A 25,071-nucleotide genomic window follows, 5' to 3' on the forward strand; every position below is an offset into this window, starting at 1 on the left:
TCAGCATATGAAAGAGCGTCTCATACGGAGGCCCGTCTGGGCTGATCCAGATACAGGGACATTGCTATATTGTTCTGAAGGGAAATCTGGATGGACATTTCCGTGCACACTCGCCCCGTGTAGCTGTAGCCATAACATGAATTTCACAAAGTTAGATTTTATATTTACAGTAGTAGCTGCTAAGTAACCCACAGATTCTAATGAAGGCATCTGCAGATATAAAAAACAATATCTAGACTAATACTTCGTACGTGCATATATTGCTTGTTTACGTTACCGCGTGCCTTCCCACTGCAGTCGTTAACAGGTTTTAATCCTCAGAACCAGGTGCCGGTAAAGATCTCGCACCTCGTTAGGTCGCACATCTACTTGTATTCCTTACGTACATCATTGGTGTTATGTAGTCTAATTCCCATTGTGTTGTTGGGCACTACTCACTCTACAAACCATCGAGTCGCGTCTTATTAACCAATGTGAGACCAGTCACATAAATATATGTTTTGTGTCTTGTCTCTTGTTGTGAGCTTTTCCTAGCCGGTATATATTGTAATGCAGCTTCGCCCTGTATGCACGTCACTCGAATTCATCATCTGCTCTATGTACTGTCACCGTCTGACGTCACAGCGAAAGGGAATAAATGACAACTTTGAATCGGCTGGGGGTGGGGGGTAACAAGTTAACACATGAAACTTCTAAAACTGTTAACAGTGCCTGCATCTGTTACGGGGAATAGCGGGATCGAACGCATTACAGAAAGTCGACTTCTTCATAACAAGTATAATATACGAACAACTGGCCACTATCATGAGGTCCGTGAAACACGACTTTTCTATTAAAAAAATTATAACGTACGTGAAATACAAATGGGCAGATATACTCGGTGCTCGTAGCCTTTGTAGACCTGGACCAGCAACAGGAAAGTTGGTGACGGAAACAAAACTAAGGGACTTACGTCAAGCGTCACGCAACGACGGGTTTTGTAAAGGAGACACCGTACACCCTAAGCAGCAGCGCGCGCAGCGCACACACGCACGCTTCCGGCGCAATATTCGGCACGTGGCAAGGCCATGTTTACGCGGAAGTCACGTCACTTGGCCAGGTAGGGCCGGCTGGAAGTATAGGCGACGGCCTTGTCATTGTAGGTGTGTTACATTTCTCCTCGAGTCCGAAATACCACCCAGACCCTGGCATAGAAACTTCCCTTGGCCAATGCCATGCGTGAAACTTGGTACATTCTTCTGTCCCCAACCTGACAATGTGTCTGATGCAACTCTTCCGAAAGACTAACTGTATATTACTGTGACAATTGGTTTGCAAAGTATGGCAGAGGCAGTGGCGTAACGATAATTGAGGGGGCCTGTGTTACGCCCCTGGGCAGAGGTACATTTTCTCTCAACACTGACCTGCTCTATTGCCGGGCAACCGCCTGCAGTGACGCCACACCCACAAATAATTATTTTTGTAGGCTGTCAGCCATTAACACCTGCGGATCAAGGTGCCCGGCAGAGGTACATAGGGGCAAAGTAAAGCTTAGTTTTAGGTAAGTTGCGCGCATATTGTGGGGTGGGTCAACGTCTGTCGTAAAACCGAGGCACAAATGCAAAATGTAGCTAATCTTTTTCCACAAATAAACAGCCTGCATATACACCACGCATGTGCCCACTCTCTTCTCTGTACTTGCGGTGACTTTGAAGCAGCAGCATAATCATATATAATATACATACATATATTGAACTGTATTGCAGCATTTCACTGCCAGAAGTTCAAAGCTCCTTCTGGATGCACTTGAATATCAAATCGCATTAAAAGCGATATGTGGAAATTGACTGTTCCCATGAGTTGGACCCAGACGTGTAAAACATAAATGTTTTACACACTGCTTACTAATACGTGTAATGCTTTGGTGCAGTACTGTCTTACCAAAAAGTGAATACCAGAGATGTTTAAAATACTGGTATGTGCAAGCCTACTCGTGCATTCATTTCGGACATATGGGAGTGGGCTAGTTGATAATTGTGTATAAATTGTGATTTTGTCGCTATACAGATTTCTGCAAATGTGTTGATTTATATATGTCTCTGTGTATATGTTTGCATGTGAATGTGTGATTCTCAGCGCTGTATAGAATTTTTTTTTGTTTACGCTTCGTACATAGAAGGTATAAACGTAGTGTTTTCTATTTACAGCAGGTCACCTGTTTCCATACATTGTTAGTTGACGTATGCTTGTTTGCATAAACATATTTAGATAGTAAATTGTGATTGTGTCAGTGTATTTAGAATGCCAAAATATCGACGGAAAAAAAGATGCTCTAATCTTTTTTGTTATGCTCACAGCAGTAAATATCGGCGGCGTAAGGATTGCTTGTTTTGTTTAGCTACTGTTCCTTGGGTCAGCACATAGAAGTGTGATTTAAAAAAAGTTACCTTTCCAGGCGAGTCTGACACGTAAAAAAAAACATGGGCTTAGTATTTCGTAAACTACTTCTGCACACAAACGCGTCTCGGTACCTTTTGCAGCTCAACGGTATCTCCAAAAAGTCGTACTGGTGCACTTGCTTCCAAAACACATCTCAGGGGTGCAAGCAGTTGGGGCAGTGAGGTTAAACGTCGCAGTAGACAGACACAGGAAGCGGCCCAGTGTGAGGAAGAAAGTGTTTGGAGTGGGAATTTATAAAGCATAGGTGTGCAAAGCGGTGGCCCTGAATGTGTAAGTGAAGTAGGCAGCCCCTTCAGAGGACGCTCCCCGCAGCTCGGGGGTGGGAGGTGTGAGGCGGCCTTTTCATGTCCCCGCGGTGTCACATTTCAGACCTCCGCCTCTGATGTGCCAGGCCTCACCCCCTCGCGTGTGATCGCTGTCCTATAAAAGAGGAGGGCCGGAGGGTAGAGCAGACAGCCTGACCCCACCGCGAGTGCCCCTACAGAGAAGGCAGCTCTGCTCCGGCGCTTCTTCTCACTGCACCCACTGCCTGAGAGCACCATGAGGACCCTGTACTTGACCCTGCTCGGCGCCCTCTGCCTGGCCGCCGCCCGCGGCTTTACCCCCGAGAAGCTCAAGGAGGCCCTACTGCACAAGCTAGGACTGCCCGAGGTGCCCCGGCTCCATCCCCAGGACTTGCAACGCCTTGTCATCCCGGACTACATCAAGAGCAAGTACACGGCCATGCTGCGGCTGCACCAGGAGAGCCAGCGGCGGAGGAGGCGGTCCCTGCCCAGCCTGGCCGGCATCCTGAGGGGCATCCCTGGCAACGCAGGTGAGGAGGCTTTCTGCAGCCAGATAACTCGCTGCACTGTTAGCGAATGATGAGAGCGGATTGTAGCGCTGTTAAGAGGAAGTGTGCATAGGACTGTGATATGTAGCATTGGACCACATAGCAAACTGAGTGTCCAGCCATTCTTCACTGATGTATTCATATCATCGTGTCAGACTGTGGGTTGTATAGACGTGTCACATGCAGCCATCTTTCGATATGTGACGTATTTGATAGCCATTCTTCACTGATGTATGCATATAACCGTGTCAGACTATGGGGTGCATAGACGTGTTAAATGCAATCCATCTTTCATTATGCTGTGTTATGGATGCTTATAGCCGTATCGTACCGTGGGTTATATAATTATGTTAGCCAATGGGTTGTATAGTCATGTATGTTTAAGGCGTATTCGTGCTTTGTTCAATGGAATACTTGGTATATTATACTATGGGGTCAATAAGCACGTCAAACTATGACAACACATTATGGTGAGTGGAATATTAGATCCTGGTCTATGAGGGTGTAAGCGTGGAACACGGGGCATGTTAGGCTGTGTGGTATATTTAAACTGGGGTGTACAGACGATGTGTTCCAGGCATGGCCCACTAGCTGTTTCTGGTTCATGGTTTTGTAATGCCCTGGTGTGGGCGCCCTTTGTAAAGGATGATGGGCTGGGAAGGGGGTGGCTGGGTGAGCAGACAGCCTGCAGAAGGCGGGCTCTGCCAGTGTATTGGGCGTTAGTGGATTGAACTGCTGTCCCGTCTGTCTGGCCGCGATGGGGCTCTTTTCACGTTGTTGTGCCCTGGCTACATGCTAATGTGCGGGTCTTCCGGGGGGTTTGTCATGTTAATGTGCCAGAGATTGACCCTGACTCCTCTCCCCTGCAGACATCTCCGGGGACGTGCTGTACTCAGACGCCAGCCGCCAGACCCTGGTCTTTGACATGGACGCGCTCATCCCCGAGAACAGCGAGGTGACCATGGCCGAGCTGAAGCTCTTCAAGAAGCCGCCCAACCGCCTGAGCATGCCGGACCGCCGCTACCATCGCATGGTCAACAACGCGCGGGTCAGCGTCTACTGGGTGGAGGCGCAGGACGACGGCAGCAACCGGACCTCCCTCATCGACTCCAGGTGAGCGCCACCTCTGGGTGCGGGCGGGATGGGATTTATGGTGTGCGCTGTTACATGCACGTATGGCTGTACCTGAATTATACATCCGTCTCAGCACAGGGGTTAAGCACGCAATTCTGCTCCCTCTCTCTATATATAATTGTGTGTGCGCGTGGCCTTTGGTACCCGTGTGTTGTACTTGAGTTTTCTACTGAATCTTTTGCTCAATCCGGCTATGCATGTATTACCTACTCCGTTTGGGCCCCATGGCTCCCCATAATCACGTTATCAGTTACGCTGTGCTGTTATCTGAGAAATATAGTAGATATTAAAGTAAAATATGGAATATTGCAGATTATATAGTCACATAGGTGATTTGCAAAAAGCCCATTCAAGCTAAAGGTTTGCTGTATTCCTCCCGTTATTCCCTTCATCCAATCCTTCACTCATTCGACTTCCACCATACCTTAAATGGTGGACAGCAGTGCCAAATGACAGATAACTCTAAACCCTAGTGATTGGCACACGTGACACAAGTGCTAAGGTGTGCATTGGTGCTGTTAACTGAAGAGGCTGTGCGTAAATGATGCGGTTCTAAGTGCGTGTCCATGGGGATATAGATAAGAATATGCAGGCGGTGCTGACAAGGACATTCCTTTATTATAAAGATTTTGTCAACGGAAGCGGCGTAAAGCTGGGTTTGGCAGCAGTCTAGGTTGTGCCTGAGAGAGGGGCAGTTAAGTGCGTGTGAATGATGGCGATCATGATTTGAAAAGACTGCCCACAGCGTGAACTAACGGAGCCCGCCCTTTCCTCCTGTCCCCAGGCTGGTGCCCATCATGGAGTCGGGCTGGAAGAGCTTCGACGTCACGCAGGCCGTGCACTACTGGCTGCAGAACAAGAAGCCCACGTCCATGCACCTGGAGGTGAAGATCGAGGGCGAGCGGCACGGCAGCTACGCCGCAGACATGGCCAAGTTTGTGCGCTTCTCGTCGCAGGAGCTGTCGGACCGGGCCCTGGGGCGGCCGGAGCTGGTGCTGTACACCCTGAACCTGGAGGAGCACGGGTGAGTGTCCCAGCCAGCGCCTTGCATGTTTGTTTGGGGTAGGGCCTCTGATTTTCCTGCTGCTACATTGCGTTTGAAGCATTTAATCCACATTAGTTTACATTTTATAGTTGGTATTATTATAATACAAAATGGCGCGAGATTGAGTGACCCTGTAAGGGTGGCACGCGGTGCGTAGAAGCAGAGCAGCGTCCTATCAGCTGGCGTGTAACATCCTGCCTTGTTTTGTTTCCAGGGCTCGCGGGGACTGTGATGAGGCCGCGGCCAGGCGGAACAACGTCTGCTGCCGGCAGGAGCACTTCATCAACTTCCGGGAACTGACGTGGACCCAGTACTGGATCATCGAGCCGGCCGGGTACCAGGCCTTCCGCTGCGTGGGCGGCTGCAAGCAGCTGCGGAGCCCCCTGCGGCACTTCGGCTACGGCGAGCGCACCTGCGCCGTGGTGGAGAGCGCCCCCCTGCCCATGATGTACCTGGTCAAGAAGGGGGACTACACGGAAATCGAGGTGGCCGAGTTCCCCAACATGATAGTGGAGAAATGTGGGTGCACCATGGACAACATTTCAGTCGTTTGAACGTGCGGGCCCAGACTAGCGCACTGAACTAGCCCTGGAGGGGGCCGAGGACAGCATTTGACTCAGACAGTGCTTGAGCATGCCCCGATCGAAGCCCACATCTCCGTGGGAGTAGATAGCAGCAGTAGGCGGTGAGAAGGGGCTGTGCCCACGACTTCCACGCAAGCAGGAAGCTCGACGTGGGACCGGCTGGGCCTGTGTCTCAAAATAGTGATCACCGCTAGGCTGGAGTACTTTAGGATGTAATCACTAGCACAACCACAGACTTTTAGAAGCACTTACATGTACATACCTTAACTTAAAAGTGTACTTTTGATTTTTCCTCTTTTTGGTACATCCCTTCCATCCTTTTTGAGCGCTTGGACAAAGCAGACTTCTCCCAAGAACTTGGGTTTCATAGATTTATTTTTTTTAGCCACAGATGAGATCAAATTCAATCTATTTTTGTGTTCCAGAAATGTATATTTTAACACGTAGTAAATAAACTATGTAATTGAATTAAAATACTGTTGTTTGTTCTTCAGCTCATGTTCCAGTAAAACAGAATTTATCAGTACGTGTAAATACCGCATTTGATTTTCAGACGCAAACCAGTCCAAAGTACTTATTATGCTTAAAAAACAGACTTTTAAAATATCAAGTTTTAAAGATATGGTAATTTCAAGGCAGTTCTGACAGCGAAGAGAGTTTTGTTGGCCATACAAATACAGCCTTGTTTGTGTGCTCCTTTTCAGACCGTCATTAGCACCACATTAGAGGCCATCGAGCAGTTAGTGAGGGTTATGGAATTAGGACGGCCGTGCTCCCTGGTCACACCCCATTCATCTCCATCATCAGCATTAGCGGATAGTAAACATAGCAAACGGCTCGCACTTGTGCAGCTGGCAGAACAATGCACAGGGAGGCACGCCCGGGGCAGGCCAGGTCATGTTCAAGGAGGCTTCATTCAAATGATTCTTTGCCTCGAAGGAGGGGGTTAGCTTAACCTTTTTCTTGTGATGTGGAGATGTTATAGGTCTGGCATCACACATTATAAATCAAAAAGTTCTACAGATAGAAAAGTGTTGGTTCATATCCTTATTTACCAGTCCATGGCGTCCACTTTGCACAAGTGGAGTGGCAACGGGTAGAAAATGTCTTATAACAAAACTTCAAGACATTACTCTGATCAAAGAGGCCAATGAATTGTACGCTAAGAATAGAATAGATATGGCACACCTGGAAGATACGTTTTATCGATAGCTTTCAGTTAAGTCATCATCGCCTATAATCAAAAATGAATTATTATTATACTGCTATGTCTCTCAATTGGGAACCGCAGGTGATGGCAGTACACTTGTGAAATTGTTCTCACTGGCTGTGACACTATGCTTAATGAATGAAACTCACAGGTGGTGAAAGTACACTTGTGAAATTGGTGTTATAGGTTGTGGCAGTTGGTTTGTTCTGGAGACCCATTGTTGACAGTAAACTTGTGAAATGGGCCTTGCGGATGGTGGCACTACGCCTGTTGAAAGAGATTCATAGGAGGTGAGAGTGCACTTGTGGTGAAAAGAACCGCATAAGCAGTGATAGTGTTTGTGTTTCCTTGTCGAATGAGACCTACAAGTGGCAACAGTACACTCGCGAAATGGGTCTTATAGGTGGTGACAATGCTTTAGAAATGAGACCCACAGGTATTTAGATTACACATGTAAATTGGGCCTTATTAGTTGTGACACTGTTTTTTTAATTGATACCCTTAGGTGTTGGCAGAAGTTCTTAATTGCTACCCTTAGGTGTTGACAGATGGTCTGTATAATCAGAAGTGTAAGTGGTCACATTACACTTATAAAATCAGACATGTACGTGGTTGAATGCACAGTTGTGGAATGGACCCGGCAGGTGGTGATAATACACTTGAGCAATGGTTTCCCATGATGTTGACTCTACTCCTGTTGGGACAGCAGTTATTGTGGTGGCAGTGTGCATGTGACATGGGATTTGTACACAGTGACAGTATGCTTGTGAAATGCGACCGAAGGCGTTCACATACATATTGTCATGTAATCAGAGACAGGCTGCATGGAATTGGGCCCAAATCTGGTGCTAGTATGTTTGAAAGATGGAACCTGTAGGTGGTGGCAATATCATTGTGGTATGGGATACATGGGAGGTGACTGCACTTATTAACTATAAACCAGTGGTGAAAGTAGTGTGCTTGTGGAATGGAACACAGGAGTGTTGGCAGTACACATTTGAAATTGAACTCATGGATTTTGGCAGTACACCTGAGGAATGGAAAATGTGTTGGCAGTACACTTGTGGAAAGTGGCAGTACACGTGTGGAAAGGGGCAGGAGTTGGCAATGTACAGTACATGTGGAGTGGAACAATTGCTGACAGTACACATGTGGAATTGGATAGGTTCTGACACCACACTTGTGGAATGGGACAGGTGCCGACAGTACACCTGTAGAATGAAACAGGTGCTGACAGTACCTATGGAATGAAGCAGACGCTGACAGTGTATTCGTGGAATGAGACAGGTGCTGACAGTACACCTGTGGAATGGGACAGGTGCCGACAGTACACCTGTAGAATGAAACAGATGCTGACAGTACATATGAAATGAAGCAGATGCTGACAGTGTACTCGTGGAATGAGACAGGTGCTGACAGTAAACCTATAGAATGAAACAGGTGCTAATAGTGTACCTGTGTAATGAGACAGGTGCTGACAGTACACCTGTAGAACGAAACAGATGCTGACTACCTATGAAATGAAGCAGATGCTGACTACTCGTGGAATGAGAAAGGTGCTGACAGTGTACCTATAGAATGAAACCGGTGCTGATAGTGTACCTGTGTAATGAGACAAGTGCTGACAGTACACCTGTACAATGAAACAGATGCTGACTACCTATGAAATGAAGCAGATGCTGACTACTCGTGGAATGAGAAAGGTGCTGACAGTGTACCTATAGAATGAAACAGGAGCTCACAGTTCACCTGTGGAATGGGACAGATGCTGACAGTACACCTGTAGAATGAGGTAGGTGCTGACAGTGTACCTATGGAATGAAGCAGATGCTGACAGTGTACCTGTGGAATGAGACAGGTGCTGACAGTGTACCTATGGATTGAAACAGGTGCTGATAGTGTACCTGTGTAATGAGAAGGGTGCTGACAGTGCACCCATGGAATTTTACAGATGCTATCGGTACACCTGTGGAGTGAGACAGGTGCTGATAGTAAACCCGTAGAATGAGACAGGGACTGACAGCGTACCTATGGAATGAAGCCGGTGCTGACAGTGTATCTGTGGAATGGTGCAGGTGCTGACCGTTCACCCATGGAATCGGACATGTGCTATCAGCACACTTATAGAGTGAGGTGCTGACAGTGTACCTATGCAATTTGACAGGTGCTGACAGTACACCTGTGGAATGGGACATGTGCTGAAAGCTCCCCAATGGGATGGTACCCGAAGGTGGTGTCTACAGTTATGTAGACCCAAAGGAGACAAAAGCCTCTGCAATGGGACACATAGGATATGGTAGTGCCCTTTTGGAATGGAATCCATTGGAGTTGAAAGTATGCTTATGGAATGGAGCTTTTAGGTGGGGATAGAATGCATGGGGAATAAGAACCCCCTTAGGTAGCAAAAGAATGCTTGTGAGAGTACAACTGTAAGTTGTAACCATTGTGTGGTGGTTACTCAGCCGTGGTAATGGGAAGCAAGTTGAATACAATACTTAAGCAGTCATTAAATGCTTGTGGAGTAGGGTCTGTAAGTAGTGATAAGGTGTGTGATGTGGGAACCTTAACGTGTGTAGGCAGTACCACCAAACATGTTAGACGAAAGGCTACATATGTGAAACGTAGCTGGGAGGTAGGTGGTCGGCACATGGAGGTGGGACCTGTTGGCATGTCACAGCTGAGAGCTTCTGTGGAATGAAACTCGCTTGCTGTGGTCATGGATCTAGTTTGGAGGAACTGGTTAATGTGTAGGGGGTGAAAATAGGTAGATGAAATAGGGAATGCCAGTTTAGAGGTTCTGAGAGCCTGCATGGTCAACTAGACAATGATGGTGTATAGCAATTGATATTTTGCTGTGGGTTAGAGATGTGAAATTGGGCTTTAAGGTGTATAATTTGTGAAATTATGGGGCAGTCTGTGTAACTGATGAAAACGCAAGGGGCATGTTAGCATTTCACCTGTGAGAGTACACATATGGAATTCGACCTCTAGTTCTGTCCAGCCAAGCATACACATCTGGAACAGTGGACCCAAGGGCTCCCCGTGGTGCACATGCCTCTGGAACTGGATCTCAAGGTCTGTCCACTATGGAAGTACACATGAAGAATTGTAACTCTAGGTCGGTCAAAGGTAAAGGTAAAAATACACATGTGGAATTGGAACCATAGTTCAGTCTGAGATGCGAGTACACATGTGGAATTGGTCTCTGGTTCGATCAAAGGCAAGAGTACACATGTGGAACTGGAGCTCAATTGAGATGACACTTCACATGTGGAACTGGATCTCTACATCTGTCAAAGGGGAAAGTACATGCTGGACTTGATCTTGATGTTCAGGTCAAGGAGGTTCCCAGTGTGGTCCCTTTTAGCTCTAATCGAGTCATTGATATGACAGGACTAGTTTACTTTTTGAGTACTCAAAAGCCATGGTCACAAAACATAACCACACATAACAATAAAAAAACATAATTTTATAACATTTTTGAGGAATCATAATTTTTTTTTTTTACAATCTTCAAACTACAATTCTAAAATGTGCAAAATGTCAGTTAGGGTCTGCCTAATGTGTCACACATTGATATCTCAGTCGCCTTAAGCACCATCCCATGCTATTTACAATTGGTGGTAGCAAGTGTGATTTACACAGCACTCAGGTTTATGTTTCATTCTACCAAAACCACACATGTAAAAGCACCTCCGTCCCTGAGGCGTGATCACGGACGTCTGTCCAACCGCACACCTGCTATGGTCCTGCTCCTCACAATTACCAGGTTAATGTGGTCTATCGCATGCCATAAGACCAGGATTTACAGTACCCTACTGTGCTGTTAGAATTATCCACGCAAAATTAACATTGATGTCTGCCAACCTCAGTGCAGTCCTAAAGGTAAACAAGGAGTGGACAACTGTCATTGAATTAACTGTTGCTGTGGGCCTGCCATCCCGACACAAGGGCAACCAGGGCCAAGGGTCCTTGACCCTCCAAACCAGAAAACAAAGATGCTGAATAGGCCTAAACTGTGTCAGTGAAAAAGTCGGCCCCAACTTAGCGGTGAACCCCGTCATGGTGAAACGTCTGCTCACCCATCCGCATTTTGTATGGAATGTACCTTAAACACTTCCCTATTCATAACTAGGCCAACTCTACATTTAGGTGCCTAACGGAAATATTTTTCATTCTGGACTTGATCCCAACACCTCAGATATGCTTAGGAATCATATGGGATGCAGCTATTTAAGCTTCAGGGAATGACCATCTCAAACAAAACGTTTTGCATAAAATACATACAGAGGGGACTCCTTTGTGATCTCAGATACACTCCTTTTTTAACCCAACAAATCCCCCCACCCCCCAACTCCAGCTGAGACCAAGATTCGGATTTGTTGTTAGGTTAGAGATATCAAATTCTCAGGCCATATTTTTTGCATAAAACATAAATTCAATTTGAAAAACACTACATAGCACACAAACATATATATAGTAAAATTGATCCTTTCTGCAGCGAACGGAGCACCCTCACACAACCTCCACTTGGCGCACATATATATATATATATGTTTGTGTGCTATATATATGTATGTATGTATATATATATATATATATATATATATATATATATATATATGTAATGGATTGGTGTCACTACAACGCATGCTTTTACCACGCATGCCTTTACAACGCGGTTTTTACCACGCAGTCCATTACAACGCATAATGCTTTTAGGCGCTGGATAGTGAATTATTTAATTTACTATTCCAACTCCAGTCCCCGTGGATAGCAGGGAAGGTGTTGGATAGTATATTAAATACATTCCCTATCCTAGAGCGCCCCCCAGCGCATTGCGTTGTAATGGTTTGCGTGGTAAAAGTTGCGATGTAATGGTAGTGCGTTGTAAAAAAATTCGTTGTAACCGTGCTACACCATATATATATATATATACATACTCACTAAGTTGTGATAATTATTTTCCAGCATACAGAGTCCGCGAGAGATCAAGATACAACCCCAATATTCTTTGTGCATCAAAAACATTCTTTGAACTCATGGTTTGCCTTTCAACCAGTCCCCCTCGCACCTTTCCAGGCCTCCTTTATACCCCTCCCAAAGCAGGAAAAGACCGAATCGCTCTCATTCGAGTCCTTGTTCTCTTTACATGTGCAGGACGCCTGCTTACCCCAGAGCAACCCTACCTAAGGTACTCTCACATCCACGGAGAGCTAGTCAGGGCAACCACGACATGGCTTGGTCCTCCAGCATAGACCACATCCTCCAATCACCCCAATCACTACGCTTCCTTAGCACAAATGCACATGGGTGAAAGGTGGCCGCAAGTGGGACTGACCCAACCCCCACAAAGTTGCAGATTCTTTAATGACTGCTGCAAACATTCCCTTTGATCCATGTGACACTTGTTCTCTGTGCCTTAATCCCTCTGAGATGCCAAGGGGGCCCAAAAGTGTTCCTGCCAAGCATTAATTTACCCAGCCACAGACCAACATGTTTAACCAATCATATGTCCCCTTTCCCCATTCCCAAATTCTTTGCAACTCCTCTTACCAGATCGTTTCTGCCAGGATGCACAATGATGCAATCTGGGGGACTTCAGTCCCTCTTGGCCCTCTGTCGCTTCCACTGCCTTGCAGAGCTGTGATATCTTCAGACCGCCAGTACCGAACCACCTGAAGAAAATTATCCTGAATGAAGCCGGCTTAGGCTTATGGAGCTGTTGCAACCTGAACGCTGCTGGCTAAACAATGGAGCAATCCATGACCAAAATGATCTGGGAAGACATCACTACTATGAGAAAGAAAAAAATACTGGGCGAGACATAAATACTCGGCTACAAATATGAAGGGTGAACATATCAACTGTAGCATGCCGAAGATCACTACTGTGAGAATGCAAAAAAACTGGGCGAGACATAAATACTCAACTACAAATATGCAGGGTGAACATATCACCTGTAGCATGCCGAGGATCACTACTGTGAGAATGAAAAAAATTGGGTGAGACAAATACTCGACTACAAATATACAGGGTGAACATATCACCTGTTTCATGCCGAGGACCACCTTCCAATGTTTTTGACCTCATTCTCTGTCGACGCTGCGTCTCCTGCCATAGTGCCCGCATCTATTTTAAAAGAATGTGAGGAGTAATTTGTTGGTCTTATCTCAGCAGCCGTAAGGGCTTATCTCAGCAGCCGTAAGGGCTGCAATAAATACTGCAGAGAAGACAAAATGCTTCAACAACCTCAGGATATGTCTGCAACTCCCTTTTGCCTATTGATCGCCTCTACTGCTGACATGTTGTCTGACCAAAATATTACCCTTCTGTTCCCAAACTTCTTTACCCAGACTGACACAGCAAGAAATATAGGGAACAATTCCTGAAAAAATGTATTGTTCTACATCAGGCTGGAATCATGACTGGACTTAGGCCAGTCCCTCCTACACCAGCGATCACCAAGGTAAGCCCCAAAACCAATGCTGCCTGCCAGATCAGTGTATAGGCCCAAAACCTGGCTAGAAACTTGATGGGAAGGCCACACAATCAAATAATTGAACTAAACCAGGAATTGTATCCAGGTCCTAAAACGTCTTTTAACCAAGCTGGCAGCCTCTTGTGATGGTGCTTCTGGGTCAGACTTGCCATTGTCCTGTCAACTGACTGCTAAAAAAGGAGGGCAATGGAAATGATTCTTAAACTGAAATTTAGATGCCCCATTAAGACAATAATTATGTATTGGATGAACGCTCACGTTTTCTTGTGGAAAGCTACACTTGTCTACAATGTAATCCGTTTTAGTCCTTAGGAAAGTAATACATGAGGAAGGACCTGCAGGTTTTTCTGTCACTAACGGGATGCATAGCTCTCGATGCAGGGGAAAAAAAGGTACTGAGGGCCTGGCACGCTCGTCAAATCCAGCCACCTACATGAAAAGGAAGTGCATCACATTCTGGAAACTAGTCTTTTGGAAAAAATGAATTCCAGACATGAGCTGAACTGATCAACATAAGAACAAAAGATGGCACAATTCATCAAATGCATGTATCATAGTGCTGAAAACCGAGCAGGTGATAGTCATCAGGGTGGGCAGGAAGCAGCCTAAAGGTAGACTCAATATCTGTTTTTGCCAGTAAAGCTCCCAGCCCCAACCTTCTCAGCTAAATCAGTGCCTGATCCACAGAAGCATAATGAACCAAGTAAATGGAGGATCAGTAGCCTCATTACCAGAAGAGCCTGTTGGGGTGGAAAGATTATGTATTAGCTGATACAGACCTAGTTCCTTCTTTAGGAACATGGCCAAAGGGGAACAAATCAAACTTTCCAGTAACGGTGCTTCCAAAAAGCCAGCAAGAGAATTATTGTTATCATTTTTTGCCACCACCCACGGGTGAGCCTGAACAGATGGTCAATTCTTACAGTGTGAGCAGGCCAAGACTTCTGATTTCGGAGAGCGAGGAACATGGTGGCCTCTGACAAATAGGTGGGGCTCGCTGGTGGTGAGGCCCAGTCAACATATGGAAGGCACCATAGAACGCCATGACTAAGGCAGTGGCAAACAATGTCAATGCATATTTATTTACATTTTTAAAATCCTTTTAAACTTTGTATTAGAATGAACACTTTTATCAACTAACTGCTTAAACTTTTATATCATGTATCAAATATTTGTGGTTCTCAGTCGAGAACTATATCAAATAAACTTAAACATGAAACTTGAAACATATTACAAGCAGCACACCATGTGAAAGTGGGCCACAATACAACCAGGCTTTGTAATATCATGGGGGCACTTGACATCACTTTGCTTTGCAGATAGCTGGTCTCTCTTAAAAAAGCTTTCTTGCCCAGAAAATTATTGGTATGGTCAACCGCCCCTGCTAGTTTAGAAAAGAAACCTATGGTTGTGACATACGTAACTTGCTGAAGAAAAGGCAAAGTGACTGTGCTCAGAATATCTCTTCTCTCTGCCGCCCCTTCAGAAAGTCCAGAAAGGCCCTCAAATAAGAGCTGCACGTTCGCTTTTCAAGAGAAACTGCTACTAAATCTTGAAATTTTTTCTAAAGACAATGGTCCCTAGACAGTTGGTATAGTGCAAATCAATATAGACTCAATCAGTGCTATATTCTCACTCCAGCCGGACACGTTTTTAATATGCAATAAATGTATAGCGTAAAGTAAAGGAAAAAAATCCAAGTGGGACACAAACTGCGTCCTACTGACACAAACAAACAAACAACATTAAGGGAAGGGTTCAGGCAAAGGAGACATGCCTGCATATAAGTTTGAGACTAAAGCAGACGGAATAACGTGAAAACACCATTACATATTTAAGATAGCAATATAGTTCATGCATATGGTGTACATTATGTCGACGGCGTTTCGATCCCTTAAATAAATAGTGGGATCATCTTCAGGACATTATAATAACATGCCTGTGTACATCAACCCGAGACCGATGAACCAGGGGTCCAAGGTGATTTGGGGCGATAATGATGAATAGGGGGCCTGACAAGTGCTACGGATGGTGAAGTTGGATAAAGTGGAGGCCTGGACCGCTCAAGGGTAATTTAGAAGTCTTAGTAAGGATTTAGGCATGAGTCAACGCGGAGCCGCAGTTGCGATCTCCGGAATGAAGAGAAAGTCTGAGGGAATCTCGGCTCCTGCCTCGAGTTGTCAGTCCCGGCGACGAGCAGTCCGAGTGGATACCCGGTGCTGTGAGTCGTTGTGCACAACGACTCACAGCACCGCGTATCCACTCGGGCTGCTCGAGGCAGGAGACGAGATTCCCTCGGACTTTCTCTTCATTCCGGAGATCGTGACTGCGGCTCCGCGGTGACTCAGTCGCGATCTCCGGAATGAAGAGAAAGTCTGAGGGAATCTCGGCTCCTGCCTCGAGCAGCCCAAGTGGATACCCAGGGCTGTGAGTCGTTCACAACGACTCACAGCACCGGGTATCCACCTGGGTTGCTCATCGCCGGGACCGCCAACTCGAGGCAGGAGCCGAGATTCCCTCGGACTTTCTCTTCATTCCAGAGATCCCGACTGCGGCTCCGCGTTGACTCACGCTTAAATCCTTACTAAGACTTGCAAATTACGGGGGCGTGGCTTAAGAGTCGATGGGACAGGCTGCGTGAGCACGGAGCTCCGCGCCCGATCGCCTGAGCTTATCCTGTTTTCAGCACCTCCCGGGCCCCCAGATGTGACCGATGGAGTGGCGGGCGGTCAAGAGCTGAGGAGAGTTGAGAATCGCCCGAATCTAGGCGTGGATCGGTCGCCCTGGCCCTGAGAAGACGAGAGGGGGCCGGCCGCCAAGTGACCCAAGATGGCGCCACTCTCTGCCGTCTTTTCCGGCTGGAGCTAGCGCCGAGGACGGAGGCGTGCTGTAGCTGAAAAGGCTCTGTGGCGTGGACCCCGAGAATGAAGGCCGGGACAGCGGCGGAGTGACTGGGAGGCGTGGAGCCCCGAGCGGAGGTGAGCGGGAGCAGCGGAGCTGAGGCTGCAGGGCGCGGGACGGACTGCGCCGGTGGTCTGGCCTGCCGAGGCATTGCAGACCTCAGGGTGCTGCCGGCCTTGAGATCGGGGCGCGCCCAGCCTGCCTTTGATCAGGGGCTCCCCCCTGCCTATACTGGAAGCACGCGTGTGGTGGCTGACCCCTGAGGGGGGCAATACCTCTGGCGGCCCGGCGGCGGACGGGAGCTTGTAGAGGAGCGGGGCATCTCCTTCGCGGGGGGAAATTCCCCCCCCCCCCCCGGATTGGTGTCACTACAACGCATGCTTTTACCACGCATACCTTTACAACGCGGTTTTTACCACGCAGTCCATTACAACGCATAATGCTTTTAGGCGCTGGATAGTGAATTATTTAATTTACTATTCCAACTCCAGTCCCCGTGGATAGCAGGGAAGGTGTTGGATAGTATATTAAATACATTCCCTATCCTAGAGCGCCCCCCAGCGCATTGCGTTGTAATGGTTTGCGTGGTAAAAGTTGCGATGTAATGGTAGTGCGTTGTAAAAAATTCGTTGTAACCGTGCTACACCCCCCCCCCCCCCTCACCTGCAACTGAGAGTCGAGAGCTGGGGCAGTGACCACTGCGGGAAGCACTCAGGGACTAGAGTGTGGGCGGATGGATGCGGCGGCATAGGGCACTGGACCTGCGCTACCCTGGGAGGGGTGAATGGACTGGCGAAGCCCTCCTCTACACTGAGGGGTGAATGAAGGTTGTGAGAGGCGGCCTTGCGACTCGGTGCTGGACCTCGCACGCTATGGGGTGGCTTTGCGGAATAGTGCTGGGCGTGTGACCGTCGGCAGCGAGTCCCTACGGAAGCTGCACTAGGGCTGCAGGTTGGCCTGAGGGTCGCAGAAGGAGCGCATCAGCACGGTGACGAGAGGGATACCTGGGCCTGCCCCCTCCTCCCCCCGCTCACAAGTCCATGGTGTATCGGGGTGGCTCTGGCCTCGAGCACTGAGTGAGGAGCTTTTGCGGGGGCAAAGAAGAGTTGAGTAGACTGGCCCTCCTGCTTGGGAAAGCGGCGCGACCGCGAATGGCGCTGTCTGGATGGCTCATTGGGTCTGGGGGCTACCTTGAATAGTGAGATATTGATGAGCGGAACCCTTTGAAATCACTGAGAGAAGAGGGGAGCGCGACGGTGCCGACTTGAGCGGGGAGTGCAGGTGGTACTGCAGTACAGGGTTGCAGGAATTTCACGGCCGCAACAATGGGCAACTCTCGCGGTCGAAAGGAGGAAGACCCCCAGCCATCGGGGCTGAGTCCCCACCCAGGAGAATAGAGGTGAACAGGGAATCCCACAAGAACCTGGGATACAGCTCCAGTTGGATAAATTATTGGCGGCCATAACGGACACTCGAGTTGCTCTTCAGCAGGACATTGCGCAGGTTACCACAGGACTGGGCTTGCTGCGAGCAGGCCACTCAAAACTAGTGGCCTGGGTGAAGCAGACTGAAACCACACTACAAGAGTTAGGCCCAGCACAGCCGCACTAACAGCATCAATGGCGAGTGTCCTGGATAGGATTACGGTGCTTGAGCGGAGGGCTGAGGATGCGGAAGGCAGGAACAGACGCAACAACATCCGCATGGTGGGCCTACCGGAGAAAATTGAGGGATCGGATATGGTGAGCTTCCTAGAAGCTTGGCTGTAAGCTGTTGAGGCCCCCGAAGGGCTATTGACTTTCTACACCTTGGAGCGGGCACACCGAGTCCCGTCGAAGCCACCGTTGCAGGGTCGCCCGCCACGGCCGGTAGTGGCGCGTTTGCTGCACTTTCGCGATCGCGACCTGCTTCTCCGGAGAGCTCGTAGTGACGGCCCTTACCAGGTGGAAAACAGTAGTGTTACTATATTTCCAGACTATTCGTTCGACACGCAGCGACGTTGCATGTCCTTTCAAGCTGTAAAGAAGGAATTACAGGCTGAGGGGATTCAATACTCTCTGTTCTTCCCGGCCAGGTTGCGCATTGCACTTGATGGAAAGACTCACTTTCATGACACGCCGGAGGATGCGTGGGATTGGCTGGAATCATACAGAGCGTGAAAGGATGGCCGGGTGGTGGAGGCGCAGGAGCTGACTGCTGACGCTCAGCCTCGTAGGTCACAGAGACTGCGGCGCCGCAGGCCGGGCCTGCGGAAACCATCGGTCTCTCAAACGGCTATAGAGCGCAAAGGAGACTTAGACGCGGTGTCGGCGATCTCTGGTGAACTGCTGAGGACTACGCCGGAGGCATCGGCTCTTGAAAGTGATAAGGGCCAGTCGGAGGCGGAGTCTTCTGTGTTGGGTGATCAGCAACTACCAACGGTCACACCTGGGATGGCGGATGGACTGCTGGATGAGTAAACTCTGTACTGGCTGTGGGACTGGGGCCTTTGCCCTGTAATGGGGAGCTGCAATGTCTGTTCAGTGGATGGGGGTGGTAGCGATGTGGTGGAAGAATGGGAGCCTGGAGTGGGTTAGGACACTGTGTTGAGACTTTTATTTTCTGTGTGGGGATGCCACTTGACTACTATTGGAGGAGGGGTGTCGGGAGTCTGACCCAGAATGTCTAGGACTGGGGTGGTGATATTGGGTGTGGGGGCCCTGGGGAGGACCTGGGAGTAATGGTATCAGAGGGGATTGTGGGGCGAGCACTGATCGTGTTATAGATTTTCCAGCAGGTCGCCCATTAGGCTCTATCCAACCCCCACCGGATGGTACTAGTTACTTTGCCTTAATTTGTATGGGGCAGGTCATTGGGGTAGTTTGGATGGGATTCACTATGTTAGTGCCTGTTCTTGGGGGGGTGGGTGATGTTTTGGGTGGGATGAGGAAGTTGGGGGATGGGCTTGGTTTATTTACGGGGACTTACCTGCCGGTGAGCGTATATGACGAAATACTGCTGTTGAGTACACATATGAGGATGTTGCTGCCCGGCGGCCAGGAGGGAAGGGCTGCTGCGTGTGGCTATTGTATCTTTGGAACTGGTCCGTCCCCTGATGTCAAATGTATAACCTGGAATATTAGGGGATTGCACTCCATGCAGCGTAGATATAGAATACACTCTTATTTGGTTCGCAGGGGCAAGCAGATAGCTCTTTTGCATGAGACGCACCTAACTAGGTCGGAGGGGCTTGCCCTGCAGCGCAGGTGGCGCGGCCAATTATATTATACCACTTATTCAGCGTTTGCGCGAGGGGTCCTGATTTGGATTAGAGCTGGGGTTCCTTTCCAGATGCTGGACCAACTGGTGGACCCTGAGGGCCGCTATGTTGCGGTTCGTGGTCGCCTTTATGGGCGTGAGGTGACCCTCTGCAGTATTTATGCTCCTAATGTAGACCAGGCGTCCTTCTTCGGGGCTCTGTCATCTGTCCTTGCAGATTATTTCACGACTCCAGTTTTGATGGGGAGAGACTTTAACTCAGTAGTTGACGTATCCATGGATAGGTCCCACCCACCGCTACCCACGGCCCCGATTAATAAACTGGCAGGGGTTCAAGCTCGCTGGCAAGACAATTGGGGGCTCCTCGATATTTGGAGAGCGCAGCACCCAGGTGATAGGGATTATTCCTATTATTCGTCGGTACACGACCTGCACGTCCGGCTGGACGCCATCTTGTGTAGCTCCGCCCTGGCGCCACTGGTGGCTAGTAGCGAATATTTGACACGTACCATATCAGATCACAGACCGCTATTAGCGTCCTTCTGTTGGATGGCGGAGCACCCTGCGAGCCCGAACTGGAGGTTGCGACTCGAGATGATGGAGGACCAGGTCTTTCGAACGGAGTTGAGGGATGGGGTAAAACACTATTTTGAGGAGAACGCAGGCACTGCTACGACGGCGGCCCTTTAATGGGACGCTTTCAAGGTGGTGGTCCGTGGGTTATGTATTGCCAAATGGGTGGGAGTTAGGAAGCTACTGCTGCAAGAGGTGGACGCGAGTGAACAGGCTTTACGAGATGCTGAGCGGTCCCACTCTGAGGGCTCGGGGACACGAGAGATGGTCCTGTCTCGGAAGGAGGCGTTGGCTGCGGGGGTGGAGCGCTTGCGGTGCTTCGATCAAAAAGCTTACTTGACTCGTGCGCGTGCGGAACGGGACAAGGTGGGCACGTTGCTAGCCTGGTTAGCAGACCCCATTCCGAGATGCATGCCCATTTTGGCGCTAACTTCCGTAAAGGGACGGCTGGAGTATGAGCAACATCGTATCAACGACCGTTTTCGATCCTTCTATGCGGATCTCTATACGAGCCAATTGCGGGCTGGTGAGGGTGACGCTCGAGTGTTTCTAGAGGGATTGGAGCTACCCGTTCTTGAGGAGGACGAGGCAGAGTCGATAGGTCAGGATATCACACTGGCTGAGATTCGTTGTGCTATCAAACAGTTGGCACGTAATAAAACACCGGGTAGCGACGGCTTGCCTATTGAATTCTACTTGCAATATATTGACCTCTTGGCTCCCAGATTATTGGTGATGTACCAAGAGGCTGGTCGGACGGGGATACTACCGGCTTCTACTAGGGAGGCCATCATTGTTCCACTCCTTAAGCCAGGAAAGCCACCGACTGACCCGGCTGCTTATAGACCCCTGTCCATGCTCACGACTGATTATAAGATATTGAGCCGAGTGCTGTCTGCCAGGCTCCTCCCCTTTATGACACGACTGATACATCCGGATCAAGCTGGATTTATACCGACGTGTAACACCGCCGGTAGCGTCCGTCGGTTGCTGGGACTGTTAGATGGCGGCCGTGGTGGAGAAGGGCAGGAACTGGTCCTATCAGTGGACATTGCTAAGGTGTTTGATAGCCTTGAATGGCCCTATCTCTACTCAGTTATGTCATTGCCGGATATGTTCGGTGGGCTGAAATTTTATATTCGTCGGCGACTGCTAGGGTTCGTGTGGGTAGGGCGGTTTCTTCATCCTACCTGGTGGGGAGGGGCACTAGGCAGGGATGTCCTCTGTCCCCGCTGCTGTTTGCCCTAGCGATTGAACCATTGGCGGTGCGCGCTCGGAGAGGGGAGGCGTACAGGGGTTTGCAGCTCCGGGGTCAGGTGCATTACATCTCGCTTTATGCGGACAACCTCCTCATGTTCTTGGCAGACGCGGGAGAGGCACTGGAGGGGGCGCGTGATCTACTAGACCGCTTTGGGAACATCTCAGGCCTACGGGTTAACTGAACAAAGACTTGTGTGTTCCCAGTATCGAGCGCGTGCGCTCAGCCGCTGTTACCCCCTGGGCTGACGTGGGAGCCGAGATGCCTTCCCTACCTGGGGACGCAGATATATCATGCTCAGGAAGATCTTGTGGAGGGTAATATTGAGCGAGCGATGAGGGGCTTGAGGAGTAGCATGCGATTTTGGGGGGCGCTGGCGCTGTCGGTGGCGGGCTGAGTCGCGCTCCTAAAGATGGTGGCGCTTCCTCGTCTGTTGTACTATTTCCGGACCCTGACCATATGCATACCGGCTGCATTCTTCCGGCAGCTGCGATCTGCAGTGAGTAGCTTCATTTGGGGTGCGAGCCGACGCAGAGTAGCACTAGATACACTGATGAGACCTAGAACTGAGGGGGGCCTCTCCGCCCCTGATTTTGAATTATACTATCTGGCTACACAACTCCAGGTTCTCACTCAGGCGGTGGCGCTGGAGTTCCGAAGGCCGGAGAGGGGAATGGTTCCAGAGGTACAACGACATGTTCTATCCTTTGTGATCCTGCAGCAAAGACTAAGGACCGCGGATTTGTCATTAGTTGAGGGCACCCTGAGGTATTGTTGGCAACGTTTTCATTCGAGGATTGGGGAACAGCGCCCATACGCACCCGAAATACCACTGGGGATGTGCACGGCACTGCCTCACGGTGGCGATTGGTCTGGTCTGGCAGAATGGGAGGAACTGGGGCTGCAGATGGTGGGCGACTTGTATGCGTATGGCATGCTGCAGGAGACCTTTGGTCTCCCACGCGGCCATTTTCTGCTGCATGCGGCATTGATTACAGCCATCTCGGAACCACCGTTAAGCGGGGCATGTCAGTACGTCGTGATGGCGGCGGGTACGTACCAGGCAGTCACCTGCCTATACAAACGCATGCTAGGAGAGGAGCCTAACCCATTACAAAAACTGCGAGAGCGCTGGGAGGCGGACTTGAGCAGGACTATCCCGGACGCGACCCGGTCGCAGATACTTAAGAGAGCATGGAAGGGCACAAGGAATGCTAGGTTCCAGCTTATCCAATTCTTTATATTGCATAGGGCATGCCTCAGGCCAGCTAAAATTAACCAGTACTTCCGGGTGGATACAGCGGTCTGCCCGCGATTCCGGTTGCAGGGAGCGGATCTGAGCCATATGCTGTGGGATTGCCCCCAGTTGGGGACGTATTGGGAGGAAGTAGCCTCGGCCCTCTGCAGAGTGACTGCGCGACAGGCCGATATGGATAAGGGTGCATGCCTGCTGCACCGGTTCCCGCACACCAGTAAGACTAAAATAACAAGCAAGTTTATGGACTTGGGTCTCATCTTGGCAAAAAGGGAAATTACATCACACTGGAAAGCGGTGATTGGCCCTAGCTATGTTAGGTGGAAAGCAGCGTTCCTCGTGTGGGTGGGCAGTGAGAGCTCTGTTCGCCTGCAACAAGCCCATAGGTCCCATGGCGATAGGGCGCTGGAGGCGGCGCGGGCATGGGAGGCACTGGTGATAGAACTTAGGCAGCTTGATGCGGATGTGGAGTCGGAGTCGGGTTCCTCGTGGAGGGGGAGCAGGCGCAGGCGGCTTCCTCTAGCCTTAGGGTGACGAGCGTGGGGGTGGGTCCTCGACTTCCGGGGGATCACAGCGACTCGTAGTATAACACTGATACTGTGTGTGGAGTGTGGTAAGAAGCGTCCTGAGGCGGAAAGCCGGGACTTGTAACGCAAAGCATTTTATCTTGCTAGCGCTTTTTAAAAAATTTGGTTCTAAACTGTTCTTAACGTTTTTTAACAATTTGCCGACTGATTTTAAGAGTTTTCAAATTGTATTGTGTCCATAAATACCGTGTTTCACTCCCCGCCGCCATTCAAGATCCCTGGTGTGCCTGTGGTTTGAAGCTCCCCCTGATTTCCCCCTCTGCAGCCGAGTAGACGCTGCTGGGGCCCCCGCCATCTTGGGTGAGGGCAGGACAAGGGCGAGCAGACGAGTGCTCGGCCCCTCCCACCCTCCCGCCCTCGCCAATACAAAAAGCCCTAAATCACACTCCCCTTTGATTGATACTGTGTGTGGAGTGTGGTAAGAAGCGTCCTGAGGCGGAAAGCCGGGACTTGTAACGCAAAGCATTTTATCTTGCTAGCGCTTTTTAAAAATTTGGTTCTAAACTGTTCTTAACGTTTTTTAACAATTTGCCGACTGATTTTCAGAGTTTTCAAATTGTATTGTGTCCATAAATACCGTGTTTCACTCCCCGCCGCCATTCAAGATCCCTGGTGTGCCTGTGGTTTGAAGCTCTCCCTGATTTCCCCCTCTGCAGCCGAGTAGACGCTGCTGGGGCCCCCCGCCATCTTGGGTGAGGGCAGGAGAAGGGCGAGCAGACGAGTGCTCGGCCCCTCCCACCCTCCCGCCCTCGCCAATACAAAAAGCCCTAAATCACACTCCCCTTTGATTGATACTGTGTGTGGAGTGTGGTAAGAAGCGTCCTGAGGCGGAAAGCCGGGACTTGTAACGCAAAGCATTTTATCTTGCTAGCGCTTTTTAAAAAATTTGGTTCTAAACTGTTCTTAACGTTTTTTAACAATTTGCCGACTGATTTTAAGAGTTTTCAAATTGTATTGTGTCCATAAATACCGTGTTTCACTCCCCGCCGCCATTCAAGATCCCTGGTGTGCCTGTGGTTTGAAGCTCCCCCTGATTTCCCCCTCTGCAGCCGAGTAGACGCTGCTGGGGCCCCCGCCATCTTGGGTGAGGGCAGGAGAAGGGCGAGCAGACGAGTGCTCGGCCCCTCCCACCCTCCCGCCCTCGCCAATACAAAAAGCCCTAAATCACACTCCCCTTTGATTGATAAGAAGCGTCCTGAGGCGGAAAGCCGGGACTTGTAACGCAAAGCATTTTATCTTGCTAGCGCTTTTTAAAAATTTGGTTCTAAACTGTTCTTAACGTTTTTTAACAATTTGCCGACTGATTTTAAGAGTTTTCAAATTGTATTGTGTCCATAAATACCGTGTTTCACTCCCCGCCGCCATTCAAGATCCCTGGTGTGCCTGTGGTTTGAAGCTCTCCCTGATTTCCCCCTCTGCAGCCGAGTAGACGCTGCTGGGGCCCCCGCCATCTTGGGTGAGGGCAGGAGAAGGGCGAGCAGACGAGTGCTCGG

The 25,071-nt window shown here is 49.4% G+C and overlaps 1 protein-coding gene across 1 annotated transcript; it reads left to right on the forward strand.

Annotated features, from left to right (window-relative positions):
* The first annotated feature begins 1,767 nt into the window (after positions 1–1,767).
* LOC144761261 (left-right determination factor 2-like) lies at positions 1,768–6,489 on the forward strand. The gene is made up of 4 exons (XM_078646713.1): positions 1,768–3,253; positions 4,141–4,384; positions 5,190–5,429; positions 5,665–6,489. The coding sequence occupies exons 1-4, from the start codon at positions 2,980–2,982 to the stop codon at positions 6,002–6,004; spliced, it is 1,098 nt and encodes a 365-aa protein (XP_078502839.1). The 5' UTR covers positions 1,768–2,979; the 3' UTR covers positions 6,005–6,489.
* The last annotated feature ends 18,582 nt before the right edge of the window (positions 6,490–25,071 follow it).

The sequence above is a fragment of the Lissotriton helveticus genome, chromosome 6 (assembly GCF_964261635.1).
Source record: "Lissotriton helveticus chromosome 6, aLisHel1.1, whole genome shotgun sequence".
Lineage (NCBI taxonomy): Eukaryota > Metazoa > Chordata > Amphibia > Caudata > Salamandridae > Lissotriton > Lissotriton helveticus.

What these genes read in the sequence shown, in the direction of transcription:
- LOC144761261 (XM_078646713.1), top strand. Translation starts at nt 2,980, where the DNA reads ATGAGGACCCTGTACTTGACCCTGCTCGGCGCCCTCTGCCTGGCCGCC. An exon ending in ACCTCCCTCATCGACTCCAG is followed by an intron (nt 4,385 to 5,189) that starts GTGAGCGCCACC and finishes TCCTGTCCCCAG; the next exon opens with GCTGGTGCCCATCATGGAGT. An exon ending in CTGAACCTGGAGGAGCACGG is followed by an intron (nt 5,430 to 5,664) that starts GTGAGTGTCCCA and finishes TTTTGTTTCCAG; the next exon opens with GGCTCGCGGGGACTGTGATG.